Source organism: Lathyrus oleraceus, chromosome 2 (genome assembly GCF_024323335.1).
Source record: "Lathyrus oleraceus cultivar Zhongwan6 chromosome 2, CAAS_Psat_ZW6_1.0, whole genome shotgun sequence".
Lineage (NCBI taxonomy): Eukaryota > Viridiplantae > Streptophyta > Magnoliopsida > Fabales > Fabaceae > Lathyrus > Lathyrus oleraceus.
The window spans coordinates 469,338,506-469,356,505 of record NC_066580.1 but is presented as its reverse complement, the minus strand read 5'-3'; the positions used below and the strand labels follow the sequence as shown (position 1 = coordinate 469,356,505).

General features: G+C 35.5%; 2 protein-coding genes across 3 annotated transcripts; one reads left to right on the top strand and one right to left on the bottom strand.

Moving 5' to 3' along the window:
• Positions 1-1,938: 1,938 nt before the first annotated feature.
• LOC127120472 (BTB/POZ and TAZ domain-containing protein 4) lies at positions 1,939-6,831 on the top strand. 2 transcript variants are annotated; one of them, XM_051050909.1, is made up of 6 exons: positions 1,939-2,344; positions 4,495-4,766; positions 5,138-5,268; positions 5,639-5,945; positions 6,043-6,356; positions 6,433-6,831. In XM_051050909.1, exons 2-6 carry the CDS (start codon positions 4,509-4,511, stop codon positions 6,551-6,553), a joined length of 1,131 nt encoding a protein of 376 aa, XP_050906866.1. In that variant the 5' UTR covers positions 1,939-2,344; positions 4,495-4,508; the 3' UTR covers positions 6,554-6,831. The 2 variants fall into 2 exon arrangements, with proteins under 2 accessions (XP_050906866.1, XP_050906865.1); XM_051050908.1 differs by having other exon boundaries at positions 2,002-2,344; positions 4,490-4,766.
• A 640-nt stretch (positions 6,832-7,471) lies between these two features.
• LOC127120471 (formin-like protein 6) lies at positions 7,472-11,926 on the bottom strand. Its single transcript, XM_051050907.1, has 4 exons — positions 10,283-11,926; positions 9,916-10,127; positions 8,770-9,011; positions 7,472-8,680 (listed from the first exon to the last, which is right to left on the bottom strand). The coding sequence occupies exons 1-4, from the start codon at positions 11,734-11,736 to the stop codon at positions 7,883-7,885; spliced, it is 2,706 nt and encodes a 901-aa protein (XP_050906864.1). The 5' UTR covers positions 11,737-11,926; the 3' UTR covers positions 7,472-7,882.
• Between the last annotated feature and the right edge of the window lie 6,074 nt (positions 11,927-18,000).

Below are 18,000 nucleotides of genomic sequence, written 5' to 3'. Positions count from 1 at the left end.
TAGAATATATTATTAAAAAAATTAAAACAATAAACATGTCAATCTTCTTTAAACTATTGATTGTTTCCGCTATTGTGTTCCAAAAAGTTTGAAAATGTATGTTGTTTTGATTTTTCTAATGATAAATTTTTGTTTTGGGCCGCTCACAAAACTCACGCATAAAGGCTTAATTGCGAGCACCACGAAGAAAGACGCGAGGAACAAGTGTGTCCTTACTCATGCACGATACATGTAATTCTGATCTCCAACTATCACCACACCTCGATCTTAATTAGACAGTGATCCATGTGAAGCGCGAGGTAAAATGGAAGCAATTTTAACCACTTAGAATATATAAAGTTTTACACACATCATATTAGATGTTGAAGTGCTAATCTTGCAGGACCATCTCGTCCTGACATATCAGAAGCATACTTTATTGCATATGAGCCCTATTTCACTTTGTCATCAACTATTTCTAGTTGCATAACAAAATAGTGGTACCGTTTGTGGGAATCTGACTTATATTTTCTGCAAAATTCCAGGAGAAACCATTATCTCTTCACCACAATTCGGAAAACATTTGTTCTCTTTCCCACACAAACCATTAATCAAACTCGTGAAAAAATGACAACATTTAAAACTACTCGACCACTCGTTCAATTCAATGTTGTTGTTATGGCCTCTATAACACTCAACTTTCTCGATCTTCAGAGAGAGAGAGAGAGAGAGAGAGAGAGAGAGAGAGAGAGAGAGAGAGAGAGAGAGAGAGAGAGAGAGAGAGAGAGAGAGAGAGAGAGAGAGAGAGAGAGAGAGAGAGAGAGAGAGAGAGACTATACTTCCTCCTATAGTCGAGAACGATTTTGTGGCGACTTCTCCTTTTGTTCTTACACCATAAAATACAATCCCTCTAACGATCATCCAAAGCACATTCTAAGTCATTTTGATTCTCGAGTCATTTCAACAATCACTTTATGGTCAGACCCCGAAGCAATCTTTATCAGAATTATTTATTCCGAGACAAGAGATGTTTCAAAGCCTCCAACATCTTCAAACCAATTTATGTTTGCAATGGGACAGGCGATTTGCTCAACAATGCCTATAACCTGGTGTAGCAACAAAATTCACACTTTTTAACTGAAAGAGTGTTTCAAATCGAAGAAAAGTTATAATATGCTCCTCCTAGTTATCATTTTGTACACAAAGGCAACCTCACGCGACAATCAGGGAGTTCAACCATAACTGGTCCTTGTTAACACCATATCTCTATACAGAGCGGACCATAGATCCCTAGATTGCACCTCGTCACATGAGTCTGGGGAAAGAGCAGTCAGACTCCACCGTAAATCCATTATCCCTACCACTCGCCGTCACGCTACTTTTGTAGAAATTAAAGGAACATCACCAAGATCAGGCTCCCCAAAAGAAGAGGGTCCCCTAGTATAGAACACTCACAAATATAACACTATAATGCATAATGCTTCAATTAGACCACCGCCCTAAACTTTCAATGCCCTCGACAACATGAGGGATCATACAGAAGAAATGTAACTTTAAGTGCTTCGTGTATAACTTTAAATTTTGAAGGAGTTTAAAAGAACACATCAATAATGACATCTGATTTAGTATTTCTAAGATTCTACCAAGATTAATGGAGTTAAATATTAGAGTTCACCAATGTCTTTGAGGTTAATCCTTTTATAATCATTATTATTCTAAATTAGAATAAAATATTTATTATAATTTAACTCAAATTTTATGTTGTAGTATTCCATGTAATTAATTATTTGTCGACCAGTGTGCCAAAAACATATGAGATATCATTCTACCTTCTTTCGTTAAGGAACATTCACATATTTAAAAAATTATAATAAAAAATTGTGAAAGATTAAAAATGAATTTTAATTAATATTGCAAGGGATCATTAATTAACTTTTTTTTTTGAGATAAGGAAGCATTAACTTATTTAAGTCTAAATAAAAACAATAAAATTAGGAGAGTAGATTGAGTAGATGACAGCCAATAGAAATAGTTTCAAAAACAGAAAATGGAAATATCTATGAAGATATGACAAAACTCATATTTGCGTGGCGAAGACGTGACAGTAATTGATATTTTTAGCAAGGAAGCAAGCACCCACAGGCCACAAGGCAGTGACAGATCGACTTTATCAGATTTTTTTGTTGTAACCCCTTATATTTATTTATCCTTCCGTAGATATCTCTCAATGAGAGAGAGAGAAGAACAAGGGTGACTCTCATTCCCCAAACCCTATTCCTCTCTTTCCGTTTCCACGCTTTCTCTTCTCTGACTTTCATTTCAGGATTAACGCCGTCGTTTCGCCGCCGATCATCGTCTGATTAAGGTAATCATCGCATTCAATTCATTTCCGTTTTTAATCTCTCTCTATATTGTTTATGTTTTCATATGAAACTCTGCCGTTGATGAACGATGAATTCGTTGATTTTTTGATTCAATTCTGAAACAGTTTAATTAGATTCTCTGGTTTTTGTTGAATTTTGATTTTGTTCATAGCTAATTCTGATTGTATAATAGATTAATTATAAAATTATCACATGGATTTGTTAGGCGATGATTTTCTTAATTTAAGATCAAGCAATTGACAATTGAAATTGAAATCGAACCTCGGGTTGAGATTTGTATAGAATTAATGATGGTTATGTTTGAACGTTGAAGAGTTTAGCAGGATGATAGTTGAGATATTTATTTAATGCATGTTTGGATTAGATTAACGGAACCGTGAGTTTAGCGAAATTAAGATGAATTTTATTGAAGCTCCATAGTCAATAATCAAAATCACATTGATATAATGTGATTTTGTCAAACTTTGTCAATGCAAACATGCAATAAGAGGTATAAGATCATTGAAGTTTCTTTCATTATTTTTTCTTGAGGACTAGTTTCTGGATAGTTGGTTTGGTTGAGTTATTGACATCATGTTTCTCTAGGACGGATGAAAATGTCCATTTCTCCGTGTTTTGTTTCTTTGTTCTGTATTTGTGTTTCCTGTTCTATATTTGTTTGAGTAAATAGGCAATTGGATCCCTGTAAATGTAATTGTAACCATCAGTTGAATTCATTCCTAACTCTTATCAAGTAGCCATTGACCTTGAAATTGTAACGTCAAAATAGTTCTTCCGATAAGTTTACACGTTACACAACATGATGTGATCACTTTTTATTTGTATCACTTTTTATTTTTTGATTGGGAATATATATGCATATCATGTAGAAATGACTTACAATTTATAACTTAATGAAAAAAGTGGTAAAGTTATATCCAAACCTATTTGTAAAATAACTTATCTTAATCATATAATAAAATGAAACTATCCACTTATGGTATGACATTAGGATTTCCTTATAAATTAATGATTTCCTTTAGGATTTAATTTATCTATTGTGAGAGTATTTTGTATACACTGTGAGTTGTCATTTTACTGTAATGATGTGTATAATTATTACCTTTAAAAATCGAGACTCAATTTTTCATGAATAAAAATTGGGCCAAATTCATCATGTAATCCTTTAAGTTAGGCGTCTAGAATAAGTTGGTCTTCTAAGCTTTTTATGTAATAAGTTAGTCATTTTGTCTGTATAATTATACGTCTTTAACCTTCTAAAGAAATTCTGTTACAAAAAAGTTTGTATTCGTTATTTATATTTTATGGCTGGAACAATGCGTTTAACCATTCTACACATATCTTCATCAAATCCTAAGACTGATTTACACGAAGAAGAATGTGCGTTAAGGTTTTAATTTGTTATCAAACTTTAAAAGGATTTATTGTGTCTTCATCAATATACATAAGAGTTTCAGGACATATAGACCAGTCATAGTGTTGAATGTTTGTACATATAGGATGGGTTAAACACACAATTTCTTCATCAATGTATAAAAGAGCTTCAAGACATGTCGACCAGTCATAGTGTTGAATGTTTGTACATATAAGATGAGTTAATACACCATTTCACCTACGGGGTGTAAACAACAAATACATCAGTTTTTTTAGTAATAATTGTGTTTAAAAGGTTATTGACGTAAATGTTTATAAAATAAAAGTACTAAATTGTTTGAAAAAAACATAAAGGACTAATTTGTTAAGAACATTCCACTTAGAGGGTCATGTAGATAGTATGTATTTGGTCTTAAAATTGACCCAATTTTGTTATACATAGAAAAAGTTATGATTATTTGACAGCAGTATTGTATCAATATATAAGGGAATTTACCAATCTTATCCAAACCTATGTGTAATGGCTTATCTAAATAATAATACAATAAAAGGAAATATTTGAAACATGAGATTTTATAATCTTCTCCAATTATTTTAATTCAATAGATCTTATCCTTATTTATCTATATAGAAAAAAAAAATAGATCTTATCCTTATTTATCGATATAAATATTACAAAAAAAAATAGATCTTATCCTTATTTATCTATATAAATATTACAAAAAAAGTTGATGACTTGTATGTTTATGCAGAGCAGTGAAGAATAAACTGATGGCTAACATGGATGGCAAATCACTCCTGAGTCCTAAGAATTCCATTCCCATACCCCCTCCTTCGCCTCAATCAGCAGCAACAGGTTATCCTTGCGAGTATGTGGTGATGAATAATTTAGCACCCAGACGGCGAAGCAGTTGTGTCCCTACTGCAACAAGAGATTTGTGGGAGCGTCTTTTCAATGAAGGTTATAAAGCCGATGTTCGCATTAATACTGATAACAGTGGCATTGTTTATGCTCATTCTAACATTATTGTAAGTTCATTCATCCCACTTGATTTAGCATATGCATGGATATTACTGGGGAATTACGTCAAAATTTCATTGTAAAACATGTTTTTCCGTGAACTTTACTCATACTTCTTTGAAGAATTAGTAAGGTTTTCATAGGCTTAGCAGGTACAGCTACAATACTAGTCAGTTTTTAGGTCGCAAGTGTCATTGCTTAAGATTTGATTAATATACAGATAACAACTAGAGTAGACATGGTTAGTATGGTACTACGGTAGTATGATCTGCCGTCATCATGGAATACTGATATTGTTTCATTACATTAACGTGAATGATCTTTATGTTATCTTGAATTCAACTGGTGTGAATAACACTCACTTTATACTATATGACAGGCGGTGGCTTCTCCTGTATTGGGAGGTATGCTGAAGCAAGCAAATCGTTCCAATCGATGGCGATCAATCTCAATTTTTGGGGTTCCACATGATGCAGTACGAGTTTTTATTCGATTCTTGTACTCTTCCTGGTATGTTTGATCCCCCTGTGAATCTCAAAATTATCAAAAAGTTTTGTCCCCCTATACTGTAGGGTCAGGCTTCATAATATTATCTGAAATTATATTTGCTCAAATTAGATGCCATTGCATCATTAAATATTGAAATACTTCCACTCGTTGCCGATAGGCAAATGTAAAACAATATCAATTGGTTGCGGAGAGTTCCTGGCTAATTACATCAGCAAAACCCAAGTATATCAATTTCAAAGTAGTAGAAATGTGAAATTGAAACAAATGAAAATGTTAAAACAATCCTTTTCTGATTGTGTTTTAGTTGCTGCGGCTGAAATGCATTTTGCACCATATAAATGTGCTGAGTTTTGTGTGCCCTTTTTTATAGTTACGAGAACGAAGAAATGAAGGAATTTGTCCTACATCTGTTGGTGCTGTCACATGTATATGCGGTCCCTCACTTGAAGCATGAATGTGAACAGAAGCTAGAATTGGGTTTACTCACCATAGATAATGTAGTGGATGTATTTCAACTTGCATTACTGTGTGATGCACCGCGACTCAGTCTCATTTGTCATCGTAAAATACTAAAAAACTTCAAAACTGTTTCGGAGTCAGAAGGATGGAAAGCAATGAAGCAGAGCCACCCGATTCTAGAAAAGGAACTTCTGGAATCAATGATCGAAGAAGAAAATGTAAGACTCTGTCTTTGCCTCTCATTTTTTATTATTATACACAATCGATAATTAGGCCACAATCTAATTGATTTTGTTGAATGAACTTATTAATCAGAGTAAGAAGGAGAGGATCAGAAAAATGAACGAAAAAGAGGTCTATCTGCAATTATACGATGCAATGGAAGCTCTTGTTCACATATGTAGAGATGGTTGTCGAACTATTGGCCCTCATGATAAAGACTTCAAAGCAAACCAACAACCCTGTAGGTATACATCTTGCAAAGGGCTAGAACTGCTTGTTCGCCATTTTGCTGGTTGCAAGTTGAGAGCCCCAGGAGGTTGTGCCCATTGCAAAAGGATGTGGCAACTGTTGGAGCTGCATTCTCGACTCTGTGCTGATCCAAGTTCATGTAGAGTGCCTCTCTGCAGGTAACAGTTTTATCCAATGTTGTGCTTAAGTCAGCTCAATCATTCAGATGAATTATAACAAATCCTTTCATTTCAGGAACTTTAGACAGAGACTAGCAAAACAAAGCAAGAAAGATGAAATTAGATGGACAATATTGGTTGAAAAGATCTTGAAAACAAGAGGAATTGGGATTGCACCATGCTTTCGGCCACTATGACTGGTTTCCCAGGAATATAGAACTATAGAGTATAGCAGTTGATATATAAAAACTTGTTCAAATTGTAAAGTTTATGAATGTATTATTATGTTGGTATGAAATGTCCCTTAAGGATGAAGTATTATTCCTCTCTATCTTTATTGTAAAAAATTTATCACAGAGGAATCCTTTCTTCCCACCTTGCCTTATTTTCTGATGTGTTAAATAAACTGCATGGCCGAATCAACATTTTAGATTGATTTTGGACCTTTATATGACATTTCAATTTTAAACTAGAATATCAATATCAACATCATGCAAGCTATTCTGATTTTCTAACTTGTGTGCATTGTTATAAAAAATGCAACCTTAGTCTCAACGATTTGGAACCATATGTGAACACCTTATTTTTCATCTGAACACTTTATTCTGTCAGTTTTGTGACTCCATTTAACATTTCTTCTTTAAAGAGTGAGTTATCTCAGAAACCTTTCTTAATTGATACTACGAATATCAATGACAGTTGGTCCATGTGGTGAAGAATTTGATTCTTCATAAAAGAGCAACTCAAAAAGGAAAAAAGGAAGTAGAGACTAGCAAAGCCATTGGATAGTGAAACAGTGGTGATTTACAGCTAGTTCTCTACTAAAGTATCCATCACTCCCTTTATTCAACATAAGTATCTTATCTTTTCCTCTTAATGTTTACTTTTGAAACCCCTTTTGTTCTTTTCCTTGGATCACCAGTGCAAGGAATTGATAGTCTCGTTGATACAATTATTGGTAGAATTAAAGGGTAAAAGCTTGTCTAGTGCTTAGAAATAGTAAGAGATTCATTTTGTTGATTGAAGTGATTTCTTTGCTTTAGTAAGAAAAAATAAATAGAAAATTAATCACGAAACCTAATGTACTAGTATAAACCTTAAAATGTAGATACATATGAAGAAATTGCTGCAAAACAGCTATTTATTATCAGTATTTGATGTTTAAAAAATTACATATAGAGCCTCTTACGTAAATCAAAACATTCACATGTGGAACTATGTCTCTAATCTAATAGCACCTATTTTGACTTGTAGCATACGTATTTCAGTGGAAGAAACAAAATGATGCATTTCTTGCACCTCCCATTTGAATGAGGATAGTAGCATTGGCATGAACCTTTGTAGCACGTTTCAACGGTATGCTCCTTTCTCTTCCCCACCATGAACATGCATTTAACATGTTTGATGTTTTATCTCACTGAAAATTGTCCTTCACTGTTATCTCATGAGAATTTAAATTTGCAAAGTCATTCATTTACTTTCACAGTTATTTTGAGAGGCTATTGTTTCTTTTTGTATTCACAATACTAAGGGGATGATGAGCTTTCCTCATCCGAGTTTCTATCTTGTTTCCCATTGTACCTGTTAAGAACCGGTAATGGTGCATTTGAAGCTATTCTGAAGGATCTTGAAGCGCCGCCGACAATTCTATCATGCATCCTTCCCACTTCTTTGCAAACCAAGTCCAAAATGTTTAAAAAATCTCTCACAATCATGAAAATTCTTAAAGGGTGTGCTTCTTCCTTTGCTGCATTCCCATGAAAGTATTCAGTAACTTCTTTCACAAGGAATAAAGCCTCTTTCTCACGAGCCTTAATTTTCACTATTTCATCTTCTGCATATTTCAAAAAGAGTTTTGTGGAATTAAAGAATTTGCCTTTCATATCTGGTTTTTCATATTGCAAAACGAACCGAACTTTTTCAAGTCCCGTTTCAAGCTTTGTAACGTAGCCGCTCAAGACATCTGAGTCCATTCCTGCTGCTTTTTTGACACTATCAAGGTCTTTACTGAGACCGGCCACAACATGCAATCCATTTTTCTTAAACTGCTCCTCGTTAAACTTAGACTCCATTTGTTCGGGAATACTTCCTTTTGCAGGTTCAGTTTCTGCACCTTCAGATCTAATGATCTCTTGGACAACAAAGTGGAGTAACGTGGTTTTTCCATCTGTTCCCTTTATATCTGCGAGTTTTAGGAGGGTGTCGAGTTTGAAAGCTTTAGCGTCTCCTCGATTAGTGCCGACATTCATTCTGTTTCCTGTCCTGAGAACAGCTTCAAGGAGTTTGAAGAATAATCGACTGTTCCTTAATTCCTCACTTGCTGCCTGATAGATAGGTAATAACAAATGATAGGTTAGTTTGTCAGAAGACATCAAGAAATCAAAGATAACAAGGAGTTGAAAGTTAGCCATACTTCAAGGGTTTGGAAGGACTTCTTGAGGTAGTTGATTTCTGAATCAAAATTGGCTCTGTATAGCATAGCTTCAACTCTTTTGAAGGCAAAAGGGATATCAAGCACTGCTTTAAGAAATCTCTCTGCAGATCCAAGTTTCGAGAGATCGCCGTTGAAGTTTTTCAATTTTATCTCCTCCTCTTTAGTGGGAGCCATCTTTACTAGGGTTTCCAATAGCTCAGCACCCAAACCTTCAGGATTCCCTATTCCATTAAAAAATAACACCACCCATAAGTCCATGTTGACAAAGTGAAAACACATGAAGCATATATCATTTGAGTAATATCGAATGTTACTACTGCGATGCACGAGTATCCTACTAGTTTCACATATATTAGACATTTATTACTGTTTCGGTTAATTAATTTTTGGTATTCGGCATAATTCAAAGTTTATTTTCTTTTAGACATCTATGGAGAAAGCATAGAGAATGATTTGGGTACATCTTCTGCAGTCACTCACTAAACTCAAATGCTATTATTTTTAGAGGAAGCACCGACCATTAAAACAAAAAGACAAATCTAACTTGTTTAAGAACACATGGTAGTTGATTTTGGTGGCAATTGCAGTAACTAGTTTAATGGCATAAATTCTTTGGTAAAAGAAGACAAAAACACCTAAATTTGCACATTATATGAGTTAGAGATGTTTATCAATTAAGATGTCCTTGTTTATATTCTTCTCAAGTACATTATATGAGTTGGATTTGATTTTACCACATTTTGAAATCCCAGTACAAGAACACCTAAATTTGCACCTTCCTTTAAATAACATAATGATGCACGTGGATGTTACCATGCTACATTACACATGCAGTGATGAAGACTTTTTGTTTTCATGTTGTTGAGCCATGCTTCTCTACAAATTTTTCCATATGACATACATAAACTGAATTGATCACTAAATACTGTAAAAGTTAAATCTATGCTTATGTGAATCAACTTTGTAGATGATGGCGCCATAAACACACAACAAAATCTAGAATCACGCAATTGGTAAAGTTTTACCAAAATTAGAAAATGTGACTTAAAAGTTTTCTCATCTACCATGCAAGTAAGTGTATACTCCAAAAAGGGAAAGAAGGAATGGAAGAAAGAAACAACTTACCATCTAAAAGAGCCTCAGAAACCTCATCTCTTGTCACATTCAGTGCCCTTAGAAGTATAGCTATGTTCTGTGACTTCTTAGGATCTAACACCTTGTTCTCATGATCAGCAGAGGGAAGAACCGACTTTCTAACACCTTGTTCTTTCGGTTTTGGAGCAGAATTCGTTGCATTGTTGCAGCCAAACAAGGACTCCATCATATCCTCATTCAATCTATTATTATTAAGAAACACCACAAAACAACAACAATAAACAAATGAGTAATATTAATTCACAATTATACTTGAATTGAACAAGTACTACAATCCCAAACATGATACAGAGAAATGAAGCACGGATACCTCGAACACGATATTAAATATACTTACTGAAATGAACTTGATTTAATTTGGTCCCACACAGTAGCACGGTCTGAAGTAGCTCGAACTTTATCCCAATGCAAAGCTTTCAACTTCGGTTTTCCACTTTCCGTTTCATTGGTTTCGTCTTCAAACCTCTCGGAAGAAGATCTCACACTCTCATCATTATCAACATGATCTGGAACAGAGTCTGAACCTTTTGTTACACTAAAAGCTGAATCATCTCCTACACTTAGCCTCTTTATAGATGCAGAAGATCCTGAAACCGTCGGCGGCGATAATGATTTTCGAGTCATTGGTGGTGGTGGAGGTGGTGGTGGCGGAGGAGCAGGAGCAGGTGGTGGTGGTGGTGGAGGAGCAGGAGCAGATGAAGTCTTGGACACGTGAGAAAATGTATTAGTTGTTGATTGAAGATGCGCCAAATTCGGAGGTGGCGGCGGAGCTGAGAATTTCGGTTTCCTTGAATGTCCTCCTCCGGTTGTTAACTGTTTTCCCGGTTGCTGACGTGGCGGATTTGGAGTCTGTTTGATAGACGGTATGATGACGTGTCGGATATCCGGTGACGCAGCAGAAAGACGAGATTTCGGTGAAGTTCTCTTTGACAACGGAAGAGGCGTAACCGTCGAATGATTCTCTCTCTTCGCCGAGCTACCGTTAAAGAGACGTGTTACCGGCGTGTAAAACCCGTCTTCTTGACTTACCGAAGAGTTTTGCGGCGAATGAAACGCTGTCTCGTTACTTTCCTCATCGGAAGAAGACGAAGACATCGCCGGCGGGATATTTCCGTCGACGGGAGGTTTACTCAGCGGCGGCATTGGCTGCAACTCAGGACTAGGTCGATACCGATCGGATCGCTTAACGGAATTCAGTTTATGATACGGCGAACGGTTAGGCTTCTCTGTTTCTCTGGGATCGTTGACCGTCGTTGACCTTCTGGAAGGTTCCACTGTTCCGATATAGAGAAAACTCGACGGTACTGGAGGAGCTGAATTTGAATCGTTGTTCCTCTGTGTGTTATCACACACTAGCTTCTGTGTATCCGCAGGGTGTTTTGCTCTGTGTTTGTATAAAAAGAAAGCCAACGCCGACAACATTCCAAGCGTCACAATTCCAACGGAGATCACAATGGCTACTTTCTTTGTTCCTTTTGCTGGTTGTGTTGCCGTTGGATTCGCCGATGAAGCGTTTGGTGATGATATTACCGGTGCTGCTTGATTCTGATTCGACGGTGGTCCTTCTGGATACTCATGGAAGAATGGAATATTATTGGGAGAAGGTGGTGGTTGTGTGACGGTGGGGGTTGGTGGTGGAGCTGAAGTCGCCGGGAATAATGGTTGATGGAGAATTCTTCTTGTGTGATGATCGGATTCATTTTCTGTAACTGGGATTGATACAGAGAGTGTGAAGAAGAAGAAGCAGCAGCTGAAGATTATGATATTGAAGCTTGAATTATGAACTTTCATGATGAATTTTGATGAGTTTGTTTAACACAATTCATGTCTGAATTTACTTGTTTTTGTTATTCCGTAAATTACTCGTCTGGAATAATGATGAGAGAGAGAGAGAAAGAAGAGAGAGAGAGAGAGAGGAAACTTCTTTCGGCTGTAAGATCTAGATGCTCTGTTTCTCTTCCGACAGATTCCGTCAGCACAAATCGCATTTATATTTTCTCTTTTACCTTTATTTTATTTTATATTACTCACATTTTTTTCTTTTTAATTTATGTCACCGTCAAACGCGATTTTCTGATTTTTTTTCTTCTAATAACTACATAAATAGAAATAGATTTGCATAATAATAAATGAGTATATGCGGACAAAAATAAACTAGGAGTTGGACTGAGAATGAAACGTGGCACTGTTGTTTGCATTTCGTGTCTCGTTTTTAAATTCACACATTTATATATAAATAAATAAGGAGGATTGGTAGTTATGGAGAAGTAGTGACATTAAAATATTGTGTACTACGTTGGTGTGGGTTCGTAAGTAGGTAGGCAAGGCACAAATTCGATCTTGGAAACCGTTATATGTTGTTGCGTGAATTCACTAACTAATATAAGTTCATTGCCTTTGCCTTTTATCTTTTCTTTGCTGGATGCTTAGCTTCGGTGTTTCAAGTTCAAAAGCCTTGTATTTGAGACTTGTCTTACCCATACTTAGCCTAGTAGGTTTGATATACATTTCCAACATCTAAAATTGATCAAAGGCGCATTTAATTATTAATGATTGGATCAACATATCTCTACATGTTCTATACACAAACACACTTCTTCTTTTATACTCTTATTTTCAAGTTCCACCTTATTTATACATAAATTTGAACTTTAAAATACTACTCTTTATACAATATATTGTTTGATCACTAGAGAATCATAACTATCGCACCAAAAGCTTTCCGGTGGTATTGGAAGATCTAAGAAATATTCTCATAGAATAATCTCTGAGGTTTGAATCCAAAGTCAACAATAATTAGACGGAATATGAAGTCTTTATCGTTGAAATGACTTTAGTTAGAGAAATGAACACGTCCAACCTCATAGCTAGAAGTGAATCCTAGTGGATCACCAATCAGATAATAGAACTCAATTCTCCAGCTCAATCATGGTAGAGTTTTACCATCAGCTGGGAATCTAGACGAAGTTTGTTTCAGTAGTTCACCAGCAAGCCAATAGACAAGTCGAGTCAGCCAACAAAGTATTCCTTTATGGAAAACGAAGAAAATGGACAAAACCAAAGGTTCATGGACAAAGCAATTACACGAGGTACATTTGTTGTCATCTATCTTAAAGAAGTTTTCTACTTTCTCCCCATGTCATGTGCTATTTTACTTAAATACAACTTTTTAATGAAAAAGGTAAGGTGCTCCCGTCGGTGTTAATGTTTCTTTGTATATTAATAAAGTATCTATCCGCCTTACACAAAATTAATTGTATTTTGGTATGTAAAGAGAATGAAACATGACTTAAATGTCCTTATGATTTACTTAACGAGGTTCCGAAAATTGTCCATGTTCAGGAATTCATAACAAAGCAGAGAACTGCTAGGAGGTATAACTTCAGAGTTATTTCAAGCGACATGAAAAATATCGATCTTGTGCTTAGACAAGTGGTTTCCCTTATCTGGATTGGAATCGTCCTCCCCAATTAGGAAGGACCATATAGAGTATGTGAGAAACTACCACGTGAAACATACAAATTGGAAGATCGGGATGAAATCTTTTTCCCAGAATTTGGAACTCAGTAAATCTGAGGTACTACTATAATTACTTTATTATTCTTGTTAATCAAATAACGCGATGATATTCATTCTGTCAGTGTATATATCTTCAAAACTCTTTCAATTAATAACACAATTAGGATATCACTGTCCCCCCTACAAAAGCAGACATTTTTTATGAGGTACCCTATTTTTTAAACTTGTTTGTCCATATGATAATTTCTCTGTATGTTACACATATTAGGGGTGTACATGAGTATGTTTGGGTTGACTTTGGTCAAAACTCAATATCCAATCCATATAAGACACTCTAGTATGAGTGAGGTAAAATAACCACTTGCGCAAACGCGCTAATTTTCGGGTTGAGTTGGGTTGGGCAGTGAGTTGCCGAATAATTTTTCTGTTTTATTAATATTAAATAACTAAATAATGAGCCATCATTTTTTTCATAAAAATATTCAATATTTATATTTTCTTTAAAAAGAGTTAGATAACCTATTTTTACTATTTTTTAAAATCATAAAATTATAAATGATAATATCAACTAATAAAAATTATCATAAAAAATACTAGCGATAAAGTAAAGTTGTATGCCATAAAATTGTATTATCATTAAAATAAACACATAGAGGAATATCATAAATTAGTTAAAGTCATGTTTCACTAAAATAGTAAATGTTCAAGAGACTAAAATTGCAACAACTAAGTTAATATTCATCAAAATCATTAAAATTGTAATAATAAATGTTTGATTAGTGAGTTTGTGGGTATTTTTGGTTTGAATCCGGTTTTATTCGAAATTCGATTTTTTTTAATGAGTTTTTTTTAGTTTTTAAACCCATATCCACCCAGTTACCCGATCCAATCATTTTTTTTATATTTTTTTGGGTGGGTTTGACTGGGTTTTATGGGTTGATCTAACCCATGTACATCCCTAACACATATAAGCCAATTTTGACTGGTTCATAACAAGGAACCATTGTCGCCTTATGAGGAAATCTCGTTTGATTCTTGATGAGGAATCATTTCAGCCCTAAGATGCATTTCACTTAATTCTTGATGAGGAATCATTGTCACTCTAAGAGGCAATCTCTTTGATTCTAGATGAGGAATTACTGCCACCCTAAGAGACAATCTCACTTGATTCTTAATGAGAAATCATTGTATCCCTAAGAGGCAATCTTGCTTGATTCCTGATGAGAAATCATTTCCGCTCTAAGAGACAATCTCACTTGATTCTCGATGAACAATCATTCTCTCTCTCTCTCTCTCTCTCTCTCTCTCATTCCCTCTCTCTCTCTCTCTCACACACGCGCGCGCATACACACACACACACGTACACGCACACACACACATACACATACATACACACACACACGCACGCACACACACACACACGCACGCACACACGCACGCACGCATACACACTTACGCATGCGCACACACACGCGCACGCACACACGCACACACACACGCACGCACACACGCGCGCACACGCACACACACACGCACACCCATGCACCCATGCCCTCACGCACACACGCACACACCCACGTACCCCCCCCCCCCCCCACACACAGACATGCACCCATGCACACACACACACACACACAGACACACAGACATACAAACACACACCCACGCACACACCCCCCCCACACACACACATTGCACTCTTTAAATAAAGAAAAAGTTGAAAACTAAAGTAGAATCACAAGTTCCTACTTTGTAGGAATAATAAGTGCCTACATCAACAATCATGATTATCTAAAAGGCCAAAATCCACATTCAATGGTTCAGTTAGAATATTGAGGCAATGATTCCACTTGAATGCACCCAAGGAGCTTAATTGCACCGCCTTCCTACCAAGCATGTGTGGGAACAAGTGGAGGCCATTGTCGCTATAACATTATATCTACATGAAACACATTTAATTCACATGCTTCTTATGTTAACTACTCTTACTCAAAGCCACCACAAAATGTCTTCTCACTAGTGCATAATGTCAACAAACATATTCTCTTAATGACTCAGATTCTAGGGCCAACATCGCCAATCTTTGCATAAAAAATCCTCGTTTAAAAGTTGATAGCAAAAACTTGAGGGAAAGTATTTCGGGCTAGCAAATGACCCACAAATACCTATCCAATTCAATAAGGACGCGCCAATCACTAAGGACCAGACGAACCTTTATCTACAAGCTTCGTACACAAGCACACCCCTAACTATTGATATGCATCCAAGGATTCTCCGCACTTCATGTCAAACAGACCAATAACAATTATAATCGTTTCCTCAATATATGTGTAATCGTAAATCTCACTCAAATATCTTGTCACTATACTTACAAAGTTTTACCTCATTCATATACTGATTTGAGCGTGTTAGTGCTAACATATTTGTAAGTACTCCTCTGATCATCAGAGAACCATAATAATTGTACTGGAAATTTTATTGAACGAATCATTTTCTACCTAGCATCCATTTGTGTTCTAGTATAAAATAAAATAAATTTTTTGGTAGAAACCAAATATCCTCTGCGCGTAATTGTTGAGATTAATCCTTCACGATGAATAGAACCTCAATAAATGGTAAAACTCTTTTTCAAAAAAATTTAACTCTATTACATACTTAAAACCAAATTCGAATCCAAAAACTCTAATTTAGCAGAAAGAGATACCTTACTATCTCATTAAAAAGATAAAAAAAAAAAACTAAGTTGTTTTCACAAAATAAAAGTGGTACCTAATAATAATACTGAATATGTTGACTTTTAATTTTTTTAATCAAAATTAATTTGGATATAAACGCCCCACTAGCCGCACCTAGACTTTGTAGCTCAACGTATTCTACTATGGTCCCGTTTCTATTTTAAAATTTTGTGTTTTATATATATCTATCAAAAGGATGGTGTGTTTATTGAGGGTGATTTTTTTCCGTATATTTATTTGCATGTAACCAAATAAATATAATAAATTGATTATTGATTGATGAATATCTTTGATCACGATGACTAAACGTGAGCATATTAAGGGTGATTAATCTTGATCTGGACAGAAAAACTTGATTATGGTATGGCATTCATGAGCAATGAGTACTTTTGGCATTAACCAATTCTAATTCTAAATTTTACTCCAGACAGATAATACTTGTTCACCTCTCAATACGTAACCAAAAAGATAAATTATAGTATTTCAGTCATTTTCATGGGGGTCGATGTCTCAGGTGTTAATTTGATTCACTTTTTAAATTTTTTTATATTGATTTTAGTTTTGTTTTTTATAAAAAAAAATGACGCTAAATGTTACAAATTAATGAATATGATTAATATTGTTGAGATAATTATGAGTTGTTGAGAGTATAATTTATATTTTTGAGATAATTATGAGTGGTTGAGATAATTATAGGTTATTGAGAGAATAATTCATTGTTGAGATGATTATGGATAAAGAAAATTGTTTGTTGATGGAAACTACAGGTTATAGTTTTAGATAAACTAAAACCTCTTTTTATATATATGACTCGTAACACAGTAATATATATGTAATTCACAAGACATAAATAAAAGGAATTATGATTACTCTATAGTTGCATATGTTTGAACAAACAACCATAAGATTGATGAAACAATGGCGAAGTAATTTTGGATGGAGAGAGAGAGAGAGAGAGAGAGAGAGAGAGAGAGAGAGAGAGAGAGAGAGAGAGAGAGAGAGAGAGAGAGAGAGAGAGAGAGAGAGAGAGAGAGAGAGAGAGAGAGAGAGAGAGAGAGAGAGAGAGAGAGAGAGAGAGAGAGAGAGAGAGAGAGAGAGAGAGAGAGAGAGAGAGAGATGCTAAACTTACATTAACCAGGGTGACAGTGCACCATAAACACTTATATACATGTTACACAATGATTGAAATGCAATTTGATCAAGTACAATAGCAAAAAATATAAAAACGCAGGCTTGTAACCGGTTACACCAAAACGTATAATTGGTTACACCTGACACTGAGAAACTAAGAAGTTAATTCAGCTTCAATGGTAACCGGTTACACCATTTTTGGTAACCGGTCACACCTTCGAAAACTTCAGATTTTTGCTACGATAAAGCATATCAACGTCAACTGTAACCGGTTACACACCCATGGTAACCGGTTACACACCCATGGTAACCGGTTACAACACTTGAATTACTTCAAAATTTCAACACACCATCGTCGTTCAAGTGTTGCAAGTCCACCATGCCCATACTCATCTTCAACCTCTTGAATACATCATCTGTGACTCTCTTAGTCAGCAAATCAGCAACCTGGTCCTCACTCCTGCAATATGCCAATCGTAACGTCCCTTCACTAACAATTCTCCTCAAATAATGGAACCTCGTCTCAATGTGCTTGCTCCTCCCATGTGCAATCGAGTTCTTAGAAAGATTAATTGCGAAAACGTTGTCAACTAAGAGTGTGACAACCTCACCCTCACTACTACTCAACTCCTCCAATAGATTCATAAGTCATACGGCTTGACACGCACAT